This window comes from Neofelis nebulosa, chromosome 17 (assembly GCF_028018385.1).
Source record: "Neofelis nebulosa isolate mNeoNeb1 chromosome 17, mNeoNeb1.pri, whole genome shotgun sequence".
NCBI classification, from domain to species: Eukaryota; Metazoa; Chordata; class Mammalia; order Carnivora; family Felidae; genus Neofelis; species Neofelis nebulosa.
The window spans coordinates 48,657,192-48,675,925 of NC_080798.1; the positions used below are offsets into that span (position 1 = coordinate 48,657,192).

Sequence of the window (18,734 nt, forward strand, 5' to 3'; positions counted from 1 at the left end):
CCTTAACATTTATCTGAAGAAAGGATGCAGTTTTCTCAAGGTTTTCACACAGCACTGAGTTACCATGGCAGCACCTATTGCTTCCAAGATTCGGCTCTGCTCAGTTTTTTGTTTGTTTCTACAGCTACCATGATCCCAACCCTAAAATACCATTTAAAGTAGGTTCTCATCCCCAGGGTCAGAGGGACATCCAGCATTCACCCAAAGCTAAACCTCCTCTTAACACATAGCAATATTAATTTCCTATTTATTCAAAAAGGATGTTTTTAGAGACACTCAGCTGCCTCTGCTCTCCAGGTATTGGGACATCCTTGGCCCCTTTCCTCTCAACCTGACACAACAGCTTCCTATTTATAACCATCATCTTGTTATGTATCAACTAAAAAGCTGAGTTACCTTCAGCAACGTGCTTGTCCTGCTCATATTTATATTATCAACATTCTGCTTTAAACATTTAAGCAGCTCCAAAACATGTGCCTATTTATTCCTATTCCCTCATGGAAATTGGAAACCATCAGAAGCACAAAAGAAACTTCCCAAATCACTTATGAGCCTCTTCTACCTCACTAGTGCAGACTTTATGGATGAGAAATGATCATCCTTGAGCTCCTGCTGGGGTCACTGAATTAGGAGATAGTACTGGATTTTCCCTCATGAGATAGGAAACAATGGAAACTTGTCTCCCAGTAGACAAGATGGGAAAGCTCGCCCACAGCTTAGGTCCTCTAGGGTGGCAGGTTCACTTGACTTCATTTGCATTGATTCTTCACAGCACACGTTCAGGTAAAACCCATCCTCGGTGCAAAAACAAAAAGGTCATTTCCCATCATGGGAGTGCATCATATGCTCTTTCTTTCTGTCATTTGGGGATTCAGCCAACTTTTACTGAGTGTATACCACAGGACAAACACTGATGCAAAGATGGATAGAATGCAGCCTCTCAACTCAAGACACTGACAGGCTGTCCCAGGAGCACATTTACAATGTTGTTACCAGGAGCTGATCATATTTTTAAAGGCATTAAATCTGAGAAGCTGGGATTCTAAGTTCAGTTTAAGATTTGCTAAATGCTTCCCTGAATGTTCTTCTATGTGGTAGTACACAACTGAGAAGAGACTTGAATTCATTAACATCCAAAACCTGAATACTCTTCAGTGTAAGCTATTCTGGTATAATGTCACTCTAGGTCCTTTCTACTTTCTAAAAATCTGGGCCTTTTGGATCCAAAGAAGTATTGGTTTCTATAGCACGATTTTTATTTTTTTTTAAGGCTTTTAATAGCTTGTTTGTTTATTTGTTTGTTTATTTTAATAATGATTTCAGGAATAAGATTTAGTGATTCATCACTTACATATAACACCCAGTGCTCATCCCAACAAGTGTCCCCTTAATACCCATCATCCATTTAACCCTTCCCCCCACCTAACACCCTGCCAGCAACCTTCAGTTTGTTCTCTGTATTTAAGAGTCTCTTATGGTTTGTCTCCCTCTCTGTTTTTATATTACTTTTGCTTTCCTTTCCTTGTGTTCATTTGTTTTGTATCTTAAATTCCACATATGAGTGAAATCAGATGATAGTTGTTTTTGTCTGACTGACTTATTTCGCTTAGCATGATATAATCTAGTTGCATCCATGTTGTTGCAAATGGCAAGATTTCATTCTTTTTGATCGCCAAGTAGTATTCCATTGTATGTATGTATACGCCACATCTTTACCCATTTCTCAGCTGATGGACATTTGGGCTCTTTCCATACTTTGGCCATCGTCAATAGGGCTGCTATAAACATTGGGGTGCATGCACCCCTTTGAATCAGCACTCCTGCATCCTTTGGATAAATACCTAGTAATGCAACTTCTGAGTTGTAGGGTAGTTCTATTTTTAATTTTTTGAGGAACCTCCATACTGTTTTCCAGAGTAGATGCACCAACTTGCATTCCCACCAGCAGTGCAAAAGGGTTCCTCTTTCTCCACATGCTCACCAGCATCTGTTGTTGCCTGAGTTGTTAACATTAGCCATTCTAACAGGTGTCAGGTGGTATCTCATTGTGATTTTTATTTGTGTTTCCCTGATGATGAGTGATGTGAGCATTTTTTCATGTGTCTGTTAGCCATCTGCTTGTCTTCTTTTGAAAAGTGTCTATTCATGTCTTTTGCCCATTTCTTCACTGGATTATTTGTTTTCTGAGTGTTGAGTTTGATAAGTTCTTCATAGATTTTGGATGCTAACCCTTTATCTAATATGTCATTTGCAAATATCTTCTCCCATTCTGTCAGTTGCCTTTTAGTTTTACTGATTCTTTCCTTCACTGTGCAGAAGCTTTTTATTTTGATGAGGTTCCAATCATTCATTTTTGCTTTTGTTTCCTTTGCCTCCAGAGACATATCAAGTACGAAGTTGCTGCAGCCAAGGTCATAGAGGTTGTTGCCTGTTTTCTCCTCTAGGATTTTGATGGCTTCCTGTCTTACATTTAGGTCTTTCATTCATTTTGAATTTATTTTTGAGTATGGTGTAAGAAAGTGGTCCAGGTTCATTTTTCTGCATGTCACTGCCCAGTTTTCCCAACACCATTTGCTGAAGAGAATTTTTTCCATTGGATATTCTTTCCTGCATTGTCAAAGATTAGTTGCCATATGTTTGTGGGTCAGTTTCTGGGTTCTCTATTCTATTCCATTGGTTTATGTGTCTGTTTTGTAATACAGCTTAAAATCCAGAATGGTGATGCCTCCAACTTTGCTTTTCTTTTTCAGGATTGCTTTAGCTATTCGGGGTCTTTTCTGGTCTATACAAATGTTAGGATTGTTTGTTCTAGCTCTGCAAAGAATGCTGGTGTTATTTTGATAGTGATTGCATTGAATATGTAAATTGCTTTGGGTAATATCGACATTTTAACAATATTTGTTTTTCCAATCCATGAGCATGGAATGTTTTTCCATTTGTGTGTGTGTGTCTTCTTCAACTTCTCTCATAAGCTTTCTATAGTTTTCATTGTATAGATTTTTTACCTCTTTGGTTAGGTTTATTCCTAGGTATTCCATCGTTTTTGGTGCACTTGTAAAAGGGATCGATTCCTTGATTTCTCTTTCTGCTGTTTCATTATTGGTGTATAGAAATGCAACTGATTTCAGTACGTTTATTTTATATCCTGTGACTGTTGAATTCATGGATTAGTTCTAGCAATTTTTTGGTGGAGTCTTTTGGGTTTTCCACACAGAGTATCATGTCATCTGGGAAGAGTGTAAGTTTGACTTCTTCCTTTCCAATTTGGATGCCTTTTCTTTGTGTTGTCTGATTGCTGAGCCTAGGACTTCCAATACTATATTGAACAACAGTGGTGAGAGTGGACATTCTTGTCATATTCCTGACCTTAGAGGGAAAGCTCTCAGTTTTTCCCCATTGAGGGTGATATTAGTGGTAGGTCTTTCATATGTGGCTTTTATGATCTTGAGGTATGATTCTTCTATCCCTATTTTCATGAGGGTTTTTATCAAGAAGGGATGCTGTATATTGTCAAACACTTTCTCTGCATCTATTGAGAGGATCATGTGGTTCTTATCCTTTCTTTTATTACTGTGATGTATCACATTGATTGATTTGCTGGTGTTTCATTGAGGATTTTTGCATCCATGTTCAACAGGGATACTGGCCTGTAACTCTTTTTAGTGGGTGTTTTTGTCTAGTTTTGGAATCAGGGTAATGCTGGCCTCAGAGAATGAGTTTGGAAGTATTTATTCCATTTCTTTTTTTGGAACAGCTTCAAAATAATAGGTGTTAACTCTTATTTAAATGTTTGGTAGAATTCCCCTGGAAAGCCATCCGGCCTTGGACTCCTTTTGTTGGGAGAATCTACAGCATGATTTTTAAACATTCAAGCATGAAAGGCAAAATTTTTCTAGCCATAGTTCCTGCCTAGCTTGATAAGAAATCATGTATCTACCCGAACCATAAGCCCAGTAAGGATTTTACCTGCTTTGTCTGCCTTGTCTGTTTTGTATGTTCAGTCAGTCCCTAGCAGTTCTGATGCATGATACATTTTCCTGTAATATATATGTATATGTAGGTTGAACTGAATGTAAATTGATTGTGTCCTTGGGAGCAGTCAGAAACAAACACATCCAGGACATATTCAACCAATCAGACTTTAATTGTGTGACAGAGAGCAATCCCTGAAATGCACTATTTGGAAAAACGTGCTCTTTCCTGGTGTCACCAGGCAGGTAGTTGAGAATCAGCTTGTTGATTTTGAGAATTAAGTTTTCTGAGCTATGGATATTCCACAAGTGCTGATGTGTCTCGTCTACAGATAGTCAAAGAAAAGCTGGTGTGCCATGCCATCATCGGGGCACAGAAGGGGAAGAGCTTGCTGATGACTGTGAATATCATCTGTGAGTTTATAGCGCCACTTATCCAGCTCTCCACCAAACAGCTCATATACCGACTGGAGAAGGTCAGTGCTGCCTGGGGCGGGTGCATTAAGTAGGGGTCAGCACGTTCACACTTTCATTTTGGAAGCTAAATTAATGGGAAGCCTGTTATACCCACACCCAGTGAATGTTTTCTAAGCTTCAGAGACCAATACACATTTAACTAAAACTTCTGAATCTAAACCTACATTCCTTTGAAATGTGAATTGTTATGGAAATTCTACTTGCCTCGTTCCTGATATATAAGACAAAGTAAATGAAGGCGTATTCCAGTGCACTGAAAATGCATTTTAGTTGATCCTTTTATTCTAACTAGGTGAAATAAACATCTCAGTATAGAAAAGGTTAGAGTAGAATTATTGATAATTATAATAATCAGTAAGAAAAGCTGCCATTTACTGATTGGTAGGCACTGGCATCAGGCCATGTTCCTCAACTACATTTTCCCAGTTGTTTCCTCACAACAATCTATCCAGTGGGTTCTATTATCATTCCGTCATACGTGTAAGGGAACGGAGATGCAAGTTAAGCTGTTATGCGGTCACCTAACACTGCTTGAGAATAATCAACCTAAACTCTTTGATTCGTACTCTTTAATTTATATGGCTATGAATGCCCATGACTTTATATAACTATTAAGGACAAGCACTAAATGGAGGAGGCATAGGACAGGGGAAATGAAGAATGGCTGCTGCTCAGGGCAGGGGGGTCAGGATGGCAAAGAGGTGGAAGGAGACATCACAGCAGGACTGGACGTACTCCTCGGCAGACTTCCATCCTAGAATTATGTACCATTCAAAATAGATAGGTAGAGAACGCCCCTTCTGAGTTGAGGACTGCATTGGTGCTGGAAATCTGGTGAACCAGCCTGACATCGTCAAAGCTAAGAGACTGGTCAGGGTTATAGACCATAAACAAATTATTACAATTTAGTTGTTTAAGATTCAATTCTAAACAGTGTTATGAAGATAAGGTATAAGGCGCTACGAGAACATGCCTTGGAGACATGGGCATATTTGTACGTGTGGTCCTAGATGGCTCTGTCAGCAAGTGCCTAGACTTGAGACTTGAAGGAGAAATAGAAGTTAGTATAGTGATGAGGGGCGAGCAGAGAATCAATAGGCAGAGGGAACTGCACATGTGAAGGGCCCAAGTTAGGAAAGAGCTTGGTGAATATATACAACTGAAAGGCCACTTTAGAGAACGTGCCCAGAATGACATGAGGTCCATCTAGAGAAATGGGCAGAGGCCAGAGGAATTTGACATGGCTGGGAGGTAAGTTCTGGAGTTTGGGTTTTGTTCTGGGTGACCATTGGAGGGCTTTAGGGACGGAGGGGAGTGACATGGTCAGATTTATTCAATGAAACAGTCATGCTGGCTGCTGATTGGAGTATTTATCAAGGCCTACCATGTCCTAGGCACTGTGTTGAGTGCTAGGGATATAGCAGTGAGACTAGACCCACCCAGATGAACCTCATGCCAACTGGGAAAACTGGGTATTAAGTAAGCCATTGTTCCATAGTGTGGGATGTACATAATCCAAGCTAAGTCCTGACATGGTGTCGTATAAATGGGCTATGTCTGGCAGCGCCTAACTGATCATGGGGCAATCAACCAGGATTCCTTTCACTACTTGGAGGCTTGCAGGAGAATGTTCAAGATCATTTATTCTGTTAGTGGATTTCATTATATTTTGTTAATATTAAATAAATATCTATTGAGCACCCACCATGGATAAAGTGCTCTGTTAGGATATGAGTAAGGGAGCTTATAATCAAGTAAGGGAGGTGAGATGTACAAGTTCACTTCAAACCAACAGATAATTTTCAGCACTTACATTATATTAGGCCGCCAAGACAAGGCAAAACCCTGGCTTAATGGACTAGTGCAGAAAGCAGACACTGAAGAAGTAGAATAAGGGTTTCAGCTACAGGATGATAAACCAGCTGAAACAAGCTCCATGAGACATACAACAAGAAAATACTACAGGAGTTTCTGCCAGAGTTACTAAGTTTTCATTACTGTTTTAAATTCTTCCTTTTTTAAGTAATCAGGAAAGATATTTATTGGCAACAGCTGCACCAAATTTGGCGGCATCATATTTCCTCTAAATTCCGCTATTCAGAGAAAATTCAGTAAGTATTTATTGAATAGCTATTCCTTGCAAGACATTACAGTGTATGTTAAATATGCAGCCCGGTTTCTTATTAGATATTTTTTTCTAAGCCTATAAACACCCATAAAAATGTGTGTATAGTGTTCCTTCTTTTTTATATCCTTAAGCATTGGGTTGGTTTTTTTTTTAACATATTCGTGTTTACATCTCTGAGCAAATATTTTATATATGGCAGCAACTTATCGAATTAAAAAACAAATTGTCAGAACTCCGTGTTTGTTTTTGCCCTTCTCTCCTTCCCCCCCCCAAATATTATAATTGTGAAATCTGTCCAACTAGTATATTTTTCATTGTTTATTTCCTGCTCATATTTAAGCCACACCAGGGACAATGAAGAAATGCAACTTTTTTAAACCAGTATGCACAAGAGGCCTGTTGGTGTTGGTGTTCAGATTTAATTACATAACACCAAATTGTCTGTCCTGTCTCATTTTGGGCTCAAGGCAGCATATATGAATTAGTACATTAGACTATAATGATACCAGCCCTGCCTATGGGAAGAATTTTTCTATAACCATTTCCTCAGATTTGATCTACTTTATAACTGTGATGCCATTCCTAAGGCACACAGATGAAATCACATCTCTGGGGAATTGAAAAGGTCAACTGAAAGTAGCAGCCAGTTTGCTTCATGAAGTCCACCAGCAAAACCTGTCTCTTGATATTTGGGGAGACAAACAACCCAGAGAGAAGGGGTCATTTTAAAATAGAACGGCTCTGTGTGCATCGACTCCTCTTCATCTCTAACCTCTAAATGGCCTCTTGCCAAAACCAACCGACTATGGCTTCTTCACTTCAATGCTTCCTGCAGTGACACAGCGGCCTGGGGGAAGGTCACTGAGTGGACAGCTTTGTATGGCCCAAAAGTGCTGCTTCATCCTTCTCACAAAATGTAGTATATCATCATCTGCAAATACAAGGTGAATTCAGTGCCTGTATTGCCATGTTAGAGGGAGGGAAACAATGCCTGGCATGTCATGGTAAGTGCCAGACTGAGCCCCTCAGAGAACTCTGGGAGTGCGTAGGGATCTAGAACAGTGCAGCCGAGGCAGGATGCTTGAGCTAACTGTTATGGACTGAATGTTTATGTCTTCCCCAAATTCACATGTTGAAGTCCTAATCCCCAGTGTGATGATGTTGGAGGTAAGGCCTTCGGGAGGATGATTAGGTCATGAAGGTAGAGACCTCAAGAATGGGGTTAGGGCGACTGGGTGACTCAGTCAGTTAAGCGTCCACCTGCGGCTCAGGTCATGATCTCATGGTTCATGAGTTCGAGCCCCGCATCGGGCTCGGTGCTGACAGCTTGGAGCCTGGAGACTGCTTTGGATTGTGTCTCCCTCTCTCGCTGCCCCTCCCCTGCTTGTGCTCTGTCTCTGTCTCTCAAAAATAAATAAACATTAAAAAAAAATTTTAAAAGAATGGGATTAGTGCCCTGAAAAATAGAGACAAGAGAGATCATCTCCTTCTCAGCCATGCAAGGACATAGTGAGAAGATAGCCATCTAAAGCCAGACACCGGATCTGCTGGCACCTTGATCTTGGACTTCCCAACCTCCAGAACTCTGAAACATCTGTTATTGAAGCCACCCAGTCTATGATATTTGTTATAGCAGCCCAAGCCAACAAAGACACAATGGGCACTGGTTACCTGAGCACCTCAGAGCCAGGGGAGCCAGGAACCACAGGAGAAGGAAGATTGTGTTGAACAAAGAAGCAGAGACAGAGTCAGACCAAAATATAGAATCAGAATGATTTAACTGAAATTGGGACAGCAAATCAAAACCATGAGGCCTGGGGAAAACAGGCCAGAGTTGTGGAAGAGCCAGGGAATGATTGGAGGGAGTCTATTGTTGGAAGCCACAGATTGAGGCTTCTGTTGCCTCCTGCTGTTATTAAAAGACCCCCTTTCCAAAGCACACAAGAAATGATGTGGACTCCAACATTAGAATGAGAAAAATTCAGTCTGACCAGAAATTTTCAGGTTAAGATCCACTGCTGATGCTTTCTTCAGTTGAAGAATGAAATTTGATGTATCTAAGAAAGTGGAAAGATGCTTCTACATCAACGATCCCAGTGTTATTGGGAAAAATTTACAGAAATAGTTATGAGCATTTTGTCAATATAACAATATATTACAAATGTATATATTTTTGCAAATTGGATATTTTGAGCATAGAAAAAAATAAGGAAAATAATGTTTTGTTCATTATAATGATGCATGGGTTCTTCCATTTGTATCACTAATTATTAGACTTTGTTTTATGACACTGGAAACTTCTATACTAATAGTACTCTCCAGAGGCATGGCATGTATAGGTGTTTTTAACCTGGCCACAAGAGAGTAAGAAATCTAATCTTTGTTTTCTGGCTTATGTAGGATCACTTTTCAATAGTCCACCATAAATTGCGAATGAATTATCTAAGTCTGTACAAGGATAGGGGGAAGACAGTGAAAGAGAGACAGAGAGCAAGGAGGGGTGGGGAATGCTAATTCTGTTGTTAACACTGATGATGAGACTTTGGTTGCTAAAGGCTTACATGTTTATCATAACTTGGTTTCTTCTTTTTCCCTTTTTGCAGAAACCAAACACTGTCCTGGAACCTGATTACCAGCCGTTGGTCATGAAGAACATTTCCACCCTGCCCGTGAATGTGTTGCTCTCCACAAGCAGACCCTTCTGTATCTGCGAGACTGATAAATCTCCACTGCCATTAACTCCCGAGGTAAGTTGACAGAGTGCTGTCTTAACAAGCTCCTAGGAGAGTTGTGTGTGTGACAAAGGAAGAGAATAATGTCAGCATGCTACCTAATTTCAGTCCAGACAGGTAGGAAGAATTTAAGAAACAAAGAGGAAAGAATAAAGAAGATTTATATGTCATAAATTCCAATATCACTCAACTATTTTTTAATTTTGTTAAATATTTATATGTGAGAGAGAGAGAGAGAGAGAGAGGGAACGAGCGAGGAAGGGGCAGAGAGAGAAGGAGACACAGAATCTGAAGCAGGCTCCAGGCTCTGAGCTGTCAGCACAGAGCCCAGTAGGGGGCTTAAACTCATAAGTGGTGAGATCATGACCTGAGCCGAAATCAGACGCTTAACTGAATGAGCCACCCAGTCGCCCCTCCACTATGATTTTTTTTTAATGTTTATTTATTTATTTATTTATTTATTTATTTATTTATTTATTTTTGAGAGAGAGAAAGGGAAAGAGATCATGGGGGAGAGGGAGAGGCTGAGAGAAAGGGAGACAGAGAATCCCAAGCAGGCTCCATTGCTGTCAGTGCAGAGCCCAGTGTGGGGCTCAAATTCATGAACCTTGAGATCATGACCTGAGCTGAAATCAAGAGTCAGACTCTTAACCAACTGGTCCACCCAGGTGTCCCTCACCCAACTGTTATTAATGGTGTAAGAACTTTGGCTCATTATGATAACCCTTCATTCTTGCCCATTGTAATCTTTAGAAAACAGTGACTTCCCACTAATGATAATAGAAACCTATTAATTCTACTTTTCTAAAGCAAAGTTCCATACTCTAGGCAACAAGGAAATGGCTCAAACCCAGTCCCTAAACCAGAGAGCCCATCTCCAGATACTAAGAAATCTGAACTGGGCTGGGGGAGGAGGCTGTGAGCTATTGAGCCTCCCCAGTCTGACACAGGATGCAGTGTTCTCTAAACACCCCTACAAGATCACCCTTGTGCAGGGCGCCTGGGTGGCTCAGTTGAGTGTCCAACTCTTAATTTCAGTTCAGGTCATGATCTCACGGTTCATGGGATAGAGCCCTATGCTGTTAGCATTCTCTCTTTTCTTAGGATTCTCTCTTTCCCACTTCCTGTCTCCCTCTCTGCTCCTCTCTTAGTTGCACTCTCTCTTTCTCTCTCAAAATAAACAAATAAACTTTAAAAAAAAAAAAAAAAGATCACCCCTGCGATCCTCTGCGGAACATGCGGACATTGGTGGGAACGGCAGGGCCGTGCGGCCAGTGGCACTGCAGAGCTGTAGAGGAGGAGTGAGGGAGAAACCAGATCCATACACCACTGTGTTCAGCCTCCCAATCTGGGGAGACGGCTAACGAAGAAGAGGTAAAAAGGAGGAAGGGAGGGCAGGCAGCAATCCTGAGATCTCAGAAGAGGGAGCCCATGGCTGAAGGAGATTTGCCGTGAGCCTCGCTCAGGGAGATGGATCTTGGAGGGAGATGGGGGGACAGAGGTGCTTAGTGAGAGGGTTGCAGACAATACCTGACTGGTGGCTGTAAACTGCACTACCACCCTCCCTTCCCCACCAATTACTTAGTGGGTTTCCTTCAAGCCTGAGCTGGGAAAACACCAGCTAAGATCTTTGAATAGAGAAATAAAAGGGAGAGGTAGAAGAAAAACCTACTGCTAGGGAGCCTATACAAGGAAGGAGACCGAAAGTATAAATGTAGTTTTCTGCAGCCTCAGAGAAATGGTAGATGGTATGACCTGTCTTTAAAAAGAGCTTAAAGATGAGAGTCAAGTGTTCAAAGTGGAGATGAAGGGTAAGCTCACAGGGCAGAGGAGAACAAATGGATGATAAAGTGAAAATTCAGATACGAGCAGCTTTCTCCATCTGGGTGGTAGATTAGACACACTCTCTTGTCCCTCCTGAAATCTTAAGATAGAAATGTTCAGAAGGAAAGAAGCCCGGAACAGTAAAATAAAGAAGGAAGAAGATGGTTATAAGCAGATAATGGGAGATTTAAACAAATTCTAGAAGACAGAATGAGGATGGAGTGGGTTGACCAAAAGGGCACGGGCACAAAAACCAGCATTCTAGAAAATTCTCCTGTGAGACCGCAGAGACATGAGAGTCGTTCAAGCTGAGTAGCATGGGCTCGGAGGCAACAAGTGTGAGGAGAACACTGAAAATAGAGGGATTCCATGTGTACTAGACAGCTGTCCCACCTGACCCCACACACGAAAAACATGGGCAGCTGGCTTTTATCCCCAGATATAAAGATAAGTGCTCTTCCCAGAGAAATGGATCAAAGTGCCAGGGGAACTTCAGTGTTTCTAGTGTGATTTTAGCCCTCCAGGATAATAACTGGTGTCTGGGGTATGTCCACCAACCGATCGCCCCTTCTCTGCCCAAGGAAGCTGTTCTGTAGACCAGTCCTACTACACAAATTGATGGTGGTCTCTGGACTGTTAGGATCCCTGGTTGGGTCAGGAACTATTGCTTCCTGTAATAATTCTGATAGCACAGTTGGGCCTTTCATATTATTTGCATGTGTAACTTTAATAACAGCATACATATAGTTTAAAAAATAAAGAGCTTTGGGGCACCTGGGTGGCTCAGTCGGTTGAGTGTCTGACATCGGCTTAGGTCATGATCTCACAGTTTGTGAGTTCAAGTCTTGCACTGGGCTCAGAGCCTAGTGCCTACTTCAGATTCTGTCTCCCTCTCTCTCTGCCCCTCCCCCGCTCACTCTCTCTCTCTCTCTCTCTCTCTCCTCAAAAATAAATAAATATTTAAAAATAAATAAAGAGCTTTTACAAATCAATAGGAAAACACCAATAGAAAAATAGGCAAAGGAAATGAATAGAGTTCACAGAAAGAAAAATAAAATGGCTCTTAAATATATGAAAATGTATTCAACTTTAATCACATTAGAAGAGATGCAAATTAATTTTCCTATCAGATTGGCAAAGAGCAAAAATTCGATAGTGCTCTGTGTTGGAGGGGCATGTAGAAATAGGCACCCCCACAGTGTTGGGGAAGTATACATTGGAAGGCAATATGGCTACAGCTATCAAAATTTCAAATGTCCATACCCTTTGACCCAGTTATTCTTCTGCTATAGTTATATCTGCTATACCCTTCAGATATAGACACAATATTCAACATATAGACAAGGGTATTCATTGTAACAGTGATTATAAGAGCAAAAGATTGGGAGCCAATATCCATCAGTAGGAGATTGGTTAAATCAATGATGGCAGAATTATATGATGGAATAAAATGCAGCTCCACATGCACTGAGTGATCTCCCAGTGAAAAAAGCAAATTGCAGAACAAGAGTGCACAGTGTACTATCATGTGTATACAAAAATTTTAAATACATATATGAATGTGATTTTTTTTTATCCATACATTATCTCCACAAGGATAAACAATACACTTGTAACCCTGGTGCCTCAGGGGCAGGGAACTATTTGGCTTGGATAAGAGGCTTAGATTTTTAAAAGCAAAGCCATACCTTGTCTTGGGACAAAATGTTATGGAATATCCAACAGTGAGTCATATCTTGATGAAATTACTGGTCTTATTGGTAATCCAAAAATTCTATGGCCTCTATGCAGAAAAGAAGGGACCGAGCCATCAAGGGAAGAGTTTAGACTAACTTCGACTTCTCCACCGTAATACTTAGTGCCAGATGACAATGCAGCAATGGCTACAGAGTTTTGAGAGAGAGAGTCACCCAGGGCTAGGAAGGCTAAGCAGTGTTGCTGAAATTCACAGAGCTGGTAAATGACAGAGGCTGGATTTTGACCCAAGAAGTCTGGCTCGAGTTTATGATTTTAGGATTATTATCTCTTATGTAAGAATATTTTTTCAAGTGTTTTTTTTTTTTGAGAAAAAAAATCAAACATTTAAAAAATAAGTTAGTTTAATTTCATTTTTGTAAAAATGTTATTTATCCACCCATTATGTCTGGACTCTTGCTTACAAAATGTTAACTCTGAGAAATATATGGTGAAATCTTGGATGAGTTTTTAATTTCTCCTCCTTGTGCTTTTATATATAATGTGAATTTTTGTGGATGTGTATCATTTCTACAAAACAACAAAGGGGGGAAATGTTTAACTCAATCTTCAAAGATATTTAAATACCAGGCATTGCAATACCATGTGTTACCGTCTGCAAGAATAGGTTCTAAATTCTGCCGAGCCACCTGTACAAGCACAGGCCACACTTTCAGATGGGATTAGCTGCCTGAGGAGTCATTGCCCTCTCTCTGATTCTTGAATCAGGTGATTGGCTTTATCAACAGAAACCATCTAATCATGTCACTGAAGTGCACAGTTAAATACCTGAACCTGATAACTCAGCAGAGGGAAGTACTCTCTGAAAGACTCATCCCTGTGTGCGTGCCTCCCAACTGCCTCAGGGCACTTTCTGCAAAACCAGGAGGTGGCTTTCCTGTGGATTAACTGTGGGAATTGAGCAATTCCTAAAAAAGCTAACTCATAGCCAGGCTTTCTATGGTAAGGTATTCCAGTGGCCTTGACATCAAGAAACACACGGGGATTTGAATCAAAGAGAGAAAAGAATAAACATAATCTACTGAATAAACTGTGTCAAGCTTCCGGGAGTGTCATTTTAAGTTGAATAGAAGACAGCAGAAAGTAAATAACACTGTGCTTAAGAGTTAGAATTGCAGGCATTAGAAAAGAAATTAAATTGCCTAATCCATCCTTTTCTGGGTCACCCTCTACAGAGCCCCTCCCCTAGGGCTTTAGAAAGCCTTTTAAAAGTTTCTTAAGCCACGAATGTTTCCCACTTGTTTAGGAAGAGCATTTTACAATCTAATTTATATTCAGTTAAGAATATTTTATAAGTTATTCATTGCAGACTTTCCCTTTTGCAACTCGCAATCCTTATAACCTCACAACTATTATTAAAATCTCTTCCTTCAGAACAAACTGAGGGTTGATGGGGGTTGGGGAGAGGGGAGAGTGGGTGATGGGCATTGAGGAGGGCACTTGTTGGGATGAGCACTGGGTGCTGTATAAAAGCCAATTTGACAATAAATTAAAAAAAAAAGTAAGTGAAAACATATACTCTAAAGAAACCTGTTTCAGTGTTGTAATAATTAAGAATTCTAGTCTATCAGTAAATATATGGAAATATTATTTGCATTTCCTAGTTATAATTTAGATATGTGTCTAATCAAATAAAGAAATTTTCAAGTTAATTTTTAAGATTAAATTTAAATCTAATCATGCAATGGTATCTTGATTCCTCAACAAATGAAAAAAATAATAATAAAATAAAATAAAATCTCTTCCTTCAAATGATTCCCATCCAGATTTTCCTTGCTTTCATGTTCAACTAATAAAAGATGTGTGTGCATATATGTATATAAAATATCCATAGTTATTGATATAGTGTAGATATCCATATGGATTTAGATATACCAGCTATTTAATTATGTTTCAGTGTGAATACATAATTATGGACAAAAGAAATGTGGCTGTGTATGTATTTCATACTAATCTAATTGTACTGATATGTGCATCTGTATGTGTGTATTTCCATAAATATATATAAATAACTTTGGTTTTCCTGTTCCACGGAGCAGGTTGAAAATGCATCGTATAGGTTGGTAATTGCCAATTGTCTTATTTGTAGCCTATCAAACTGGAGATTGATGGAGAAAAAAACTTGCTGGTCAAATTTGACCCTTCCTATAGAAATGACTTGAACAATTGGGTAGCAGAAGAAATTCTAGCAATCAAGTATGTAGAGCACCCTCAAGTAGACAGCCTGAGACTGCGTGGAGAAGTGAACTACCCCAACCTCAGCTTTGAGACCATGGAGCTGGATTTTGGCTGCATCCTGAATGATACAGAGGTGATCCGATATATAACAATCACCAATTGCAGCTCCTTGGTTGTGAAGTTCCGCTGGTTCTTCCTGGTAGACAACGAGGAAAATCAGATAAGGTACCCCAGCCTGTCTGCCCCTCATAGTTCTTTTCTGCGGTTCCCATTTCTCTCCTTTGGGCTTTGTACTTGGTTTCCCGGATTCTGTGCACTGGTCTTTCATGGTGTTCAGTTCTGGCAACTAATTATTGGCAGAAAGAACAAAGGGTCTCCAATCGTGGTTCATCCTAGATTTTCAAACAGGAAGAGCAGCTAAAACATCTTTGAAAGCCCCAATTACCACCAGATTAGCAAAGCAGTATCCGTAAGCCTGCTTTAATTTTGAATCTAGTGGTTGGATCATTAGAAATGTGTCACTAAAAAAATGAAGTCTTAAGCATTTCAAACCCAAAGCATGGATTGAATATGATGATACATTGAGTAAATGCTGCACAGAGCTCCACATTCTGCCTGTCTTGGTGGGTTTCATTCTTTTTTTTTTTTTTAACTTTTTTTTTTTTTTTTTTTAACATTTACTCATTTTTCAGAGACAGAGAAAGAGTGTGAGTGGTGGAGGGGCAGAGAGAGAAGGAGACACAGAATCCAAAGCAGGCTCCAGGCTCCGAGCTGTTAGCACAGAGCCTAACGCAGGGCTCGAACTCATGAACCATGAGATCATGACCTGACGTTGGGCACTTAACGGACTGAGCCACCCAGGCGCCCCTTGGTGGGTTTCATTCTAAACGATACATATATATACAGATGTATACATATGTACAAAATAGTGGGAGGTGGTGAATGCAGAAAGAGGAAAGCTGTGTTCACAATATTTGGATTTAGAAGTGTCTCTGTTCATTTAGAAGCTAAATCCAAACTTAATTTGGAGAACACTCCTTAAAAAACATATAAACAGGCTGTTTTAGTCAAGCCTTAGTAACATTTTCATCTGAGTCTGAAGTCTTGTTCACAAGCAGGACATTCAGGCTCCTCTGTGTCTCCTTACTGGATATTTGGACAGCTTTGGGTTCAGTACCTGAATGCCGAGCTGCCACTCTGCATAGGGAAGCCTCATGTTGTTTCCTTGGGTTGTCGGTACCTCCCATATGCAACCTTCATCTTGTATATGACAGCCAGCTTTTCCCTTCCCTGGCTTGTTTCCACAGTAACAGCGGCTTGCTCTAGATGTCTTCCGTAGACATCTCATGATGACCCAGCATGGCACTGGAGGCAGGCCTGGGCCTGAATGACAGAGCCTGCTCGTTAGGTGCCGAGTACTGTTTAGGTTTGGGGTAAAATCAGCCAACCTGACCTAATGAGCTTCGAATACCAGATTCTCTGAAGTTATTCTGATGTAACATAGCTACATGGGTTTATTCTACCGAGGCACAAGGGACATGTTTTCATTTTTGAGAGGCCATTTCCATAATTAAAATAATGGCATTTTGAAAATGGACTTAGCCAGGACTGGAGAATGGATGTACTTAATTTTTCATTGTGTTAAGCATTTATTTAACCATTTTTTCCCCTCTCTTCAGTATCTTCCTGTATCTTGATATTGAACTTTTGCTTATAATTCATTTGTTCACTCATTCATTCCAAGAGTCATTCAGAAAGCATCCAGTAAGTGACTCTATGCACCAGACGACGTACGAGGCATCGGGGATATAACAGTGAATGAGACGTTGTCCCTGGCCTGAGGCTATTGGGGAATCACAGGGAACATGGGTTAATGCCAGGCTCTGAGGAAGGACAGAGGTAGGGACGAGAGCTCAGAAGAATCCAAGAAGGCTGCGCTGAGCAGCACAGTTAAATGTCTCAGATGGGGCAACAGGGAAACATTCTAAGTAACAGGAACAGCATGTTTATATCAGTTAGGATTCGTGGATTCTATTCCATTGCAAGTGACAGAAAACATGACCCTCAACAAAAATGAAAAGGAAAAGACATTCACTGGGTCCTACAACTCATAAGTCCAGATTCACTCTGGCTTCTGGCCCAGCTTAAAGCTCCATCTCTTAGCTTTGCTTTCATGTGTTAAAGCCAAGTTTTTGGGTCAGCTTTTCTCCCATGGTTCCCACATGGCTGCCAGCTCTCCTGGGGCCACGTCCTCACAGATCTGAGCTCCGGGAAAGGAACATTAGCCTTTGTACATGAAGTGTCTTAAGATTCACTGTGATCAGACCAGCTCAGTCACATTTCCTGCCCCCTCCCCAAGTCAGTCACTCAATGGAGGGTGAAGCACTGATCAGCATTAGCCTGGCCACATGCCCCACGCCAAGGGCTGCCGTGGTGACCTCAGCGCCCCATGGACTGAATGGGGTGGGAGGGGGCAGATCTCCAAACAAAAACTGACATATGAGAGAATGAATGCTGGAGAGGCAAATGACACGCATCTACCAGTGTCCACAGAGGCCCCATCAGCGTGGCCACAGCACAGGCTTCACTGCCGAGGGAGAAGCCAGGGAGAATTCTTGGATGCAGGTTGACAGTCATGTGTGAGAGGCCTGGTGCTGGGATAAGGAGTTTAGACTCTTGGAAACAGCAGGAAGATTTGTAATCAAGAGGCAAAAAAGTCTGCCTTTTTTTTTTTTTTTTCCAGGAAGATAACTCTTAGCCTCATTCAACATGGCTACCCAATCCCTCCTTCCGAAACCCTTGCCTTTCTTCCTTTGAATACCACTGTATTCTCCTGCTTTCCTGCTTATCCCCTCAACCTTTCCCTCCTTCTCAGCCCTGGGACAGCAGCAGGTGCACTGAGTGTGTGTAGGTTGCAGGGCTCCATCCTGGACCCCTGCTCTCCGTGCAGTGGCAGTTAGTGCCGGCACCTGAGGCTTCCAACCGTCTCCGCCTAGACCCTCTGCTGAGTCCCGAGGGCATCTCCTTCTTCATCTCTTGGATGTTTCCCCTGTGACTTGTGTCCAACGTGCCCCATGCCAAACTCAGGCTCTCCACCTGCCCCCTCCCTGCCTTTCCTCCAGGGCCCCCCACCCCTGTGAATGACATCACTGTCCCGAGAGGAATCCAGATTCCTTCCTCTCCGTGACCTCACCCATCAAAGCCATCACCAAGTTCTACCTATTCTGCCTTCTAACCCCCTCATTCCCATTCCGTGATGATTATCCTAGTTCAGGTCACCATCCTCTCTTGCCTGGACCATTTTGATGTCCCTAACTGGACTCTATCATCCAGCCAGTGGCCAAGTGATGAACATGTCACTGCTCTGGTTTTCAGCCTTCAACAGCACCCATGCTTCTTAGGATGAAGTACAGAATACTTACTGTGTTCAACAAGGCTCAGCATGGGCTTTCCCTGTGTTCCTCCCCAGTTTCTTCTCACTTCACTCTGCCCTCACCACACTGGCCCCTTTCCTGTCCAGGCCCATTCCTATCTGAGCACACAGTCTCTGCTGGAAGCTCCTTCCATGCCTCACTTCACCAGCCCCTGCTCCCTTGTCAAGTCTCAGCTCTAGGTTCTTCCCTGGGAAGCCCTCTTGAGACCCTTGCCTACATGACCTCCCCTGGCATA

The 18,734-nt window shown here is 41.4% G+C and overlaps 1 protein-coding gene across 12 annotated transcripts in view; it reads left to right on the forward strand.

Moving 5' to 3' along the window:
* The window catches only part of HYDIN (HYDIN axonemal central pair apparatus protein), a 439,740-nt gene that overhangs the window by 262,513 nt on the left and 158,493 nt on the right, over positions 1 to 18,734 (forward strand). For all 12 annotated transcript variants that reach the window (XR_009256078.1, XR_009256079.1, XR_009256080.1 and 9 more), the window contains 3 exons: positions 4,304 to 4,447; positions 9,180 to 9,323; positions 14,977 to 15,290. Coding sequence is in view for 9 of the 12 variants with exons in the window: in XM_058708213.1 (XP_058564196.1) it covers positions 4,304 to 4,447; positions 9,180 to 9,323; positions 14,977 to 15,290 (602 nt within the window). In the remaining 3 variants the exon portion in view is untranslated. The remainder of the gene's footprint in view (positions 1 to 4,303; positions 4,448 to 9,179; positions 9,324 to 14,976; positions 15,291 to 18,734) is intronic.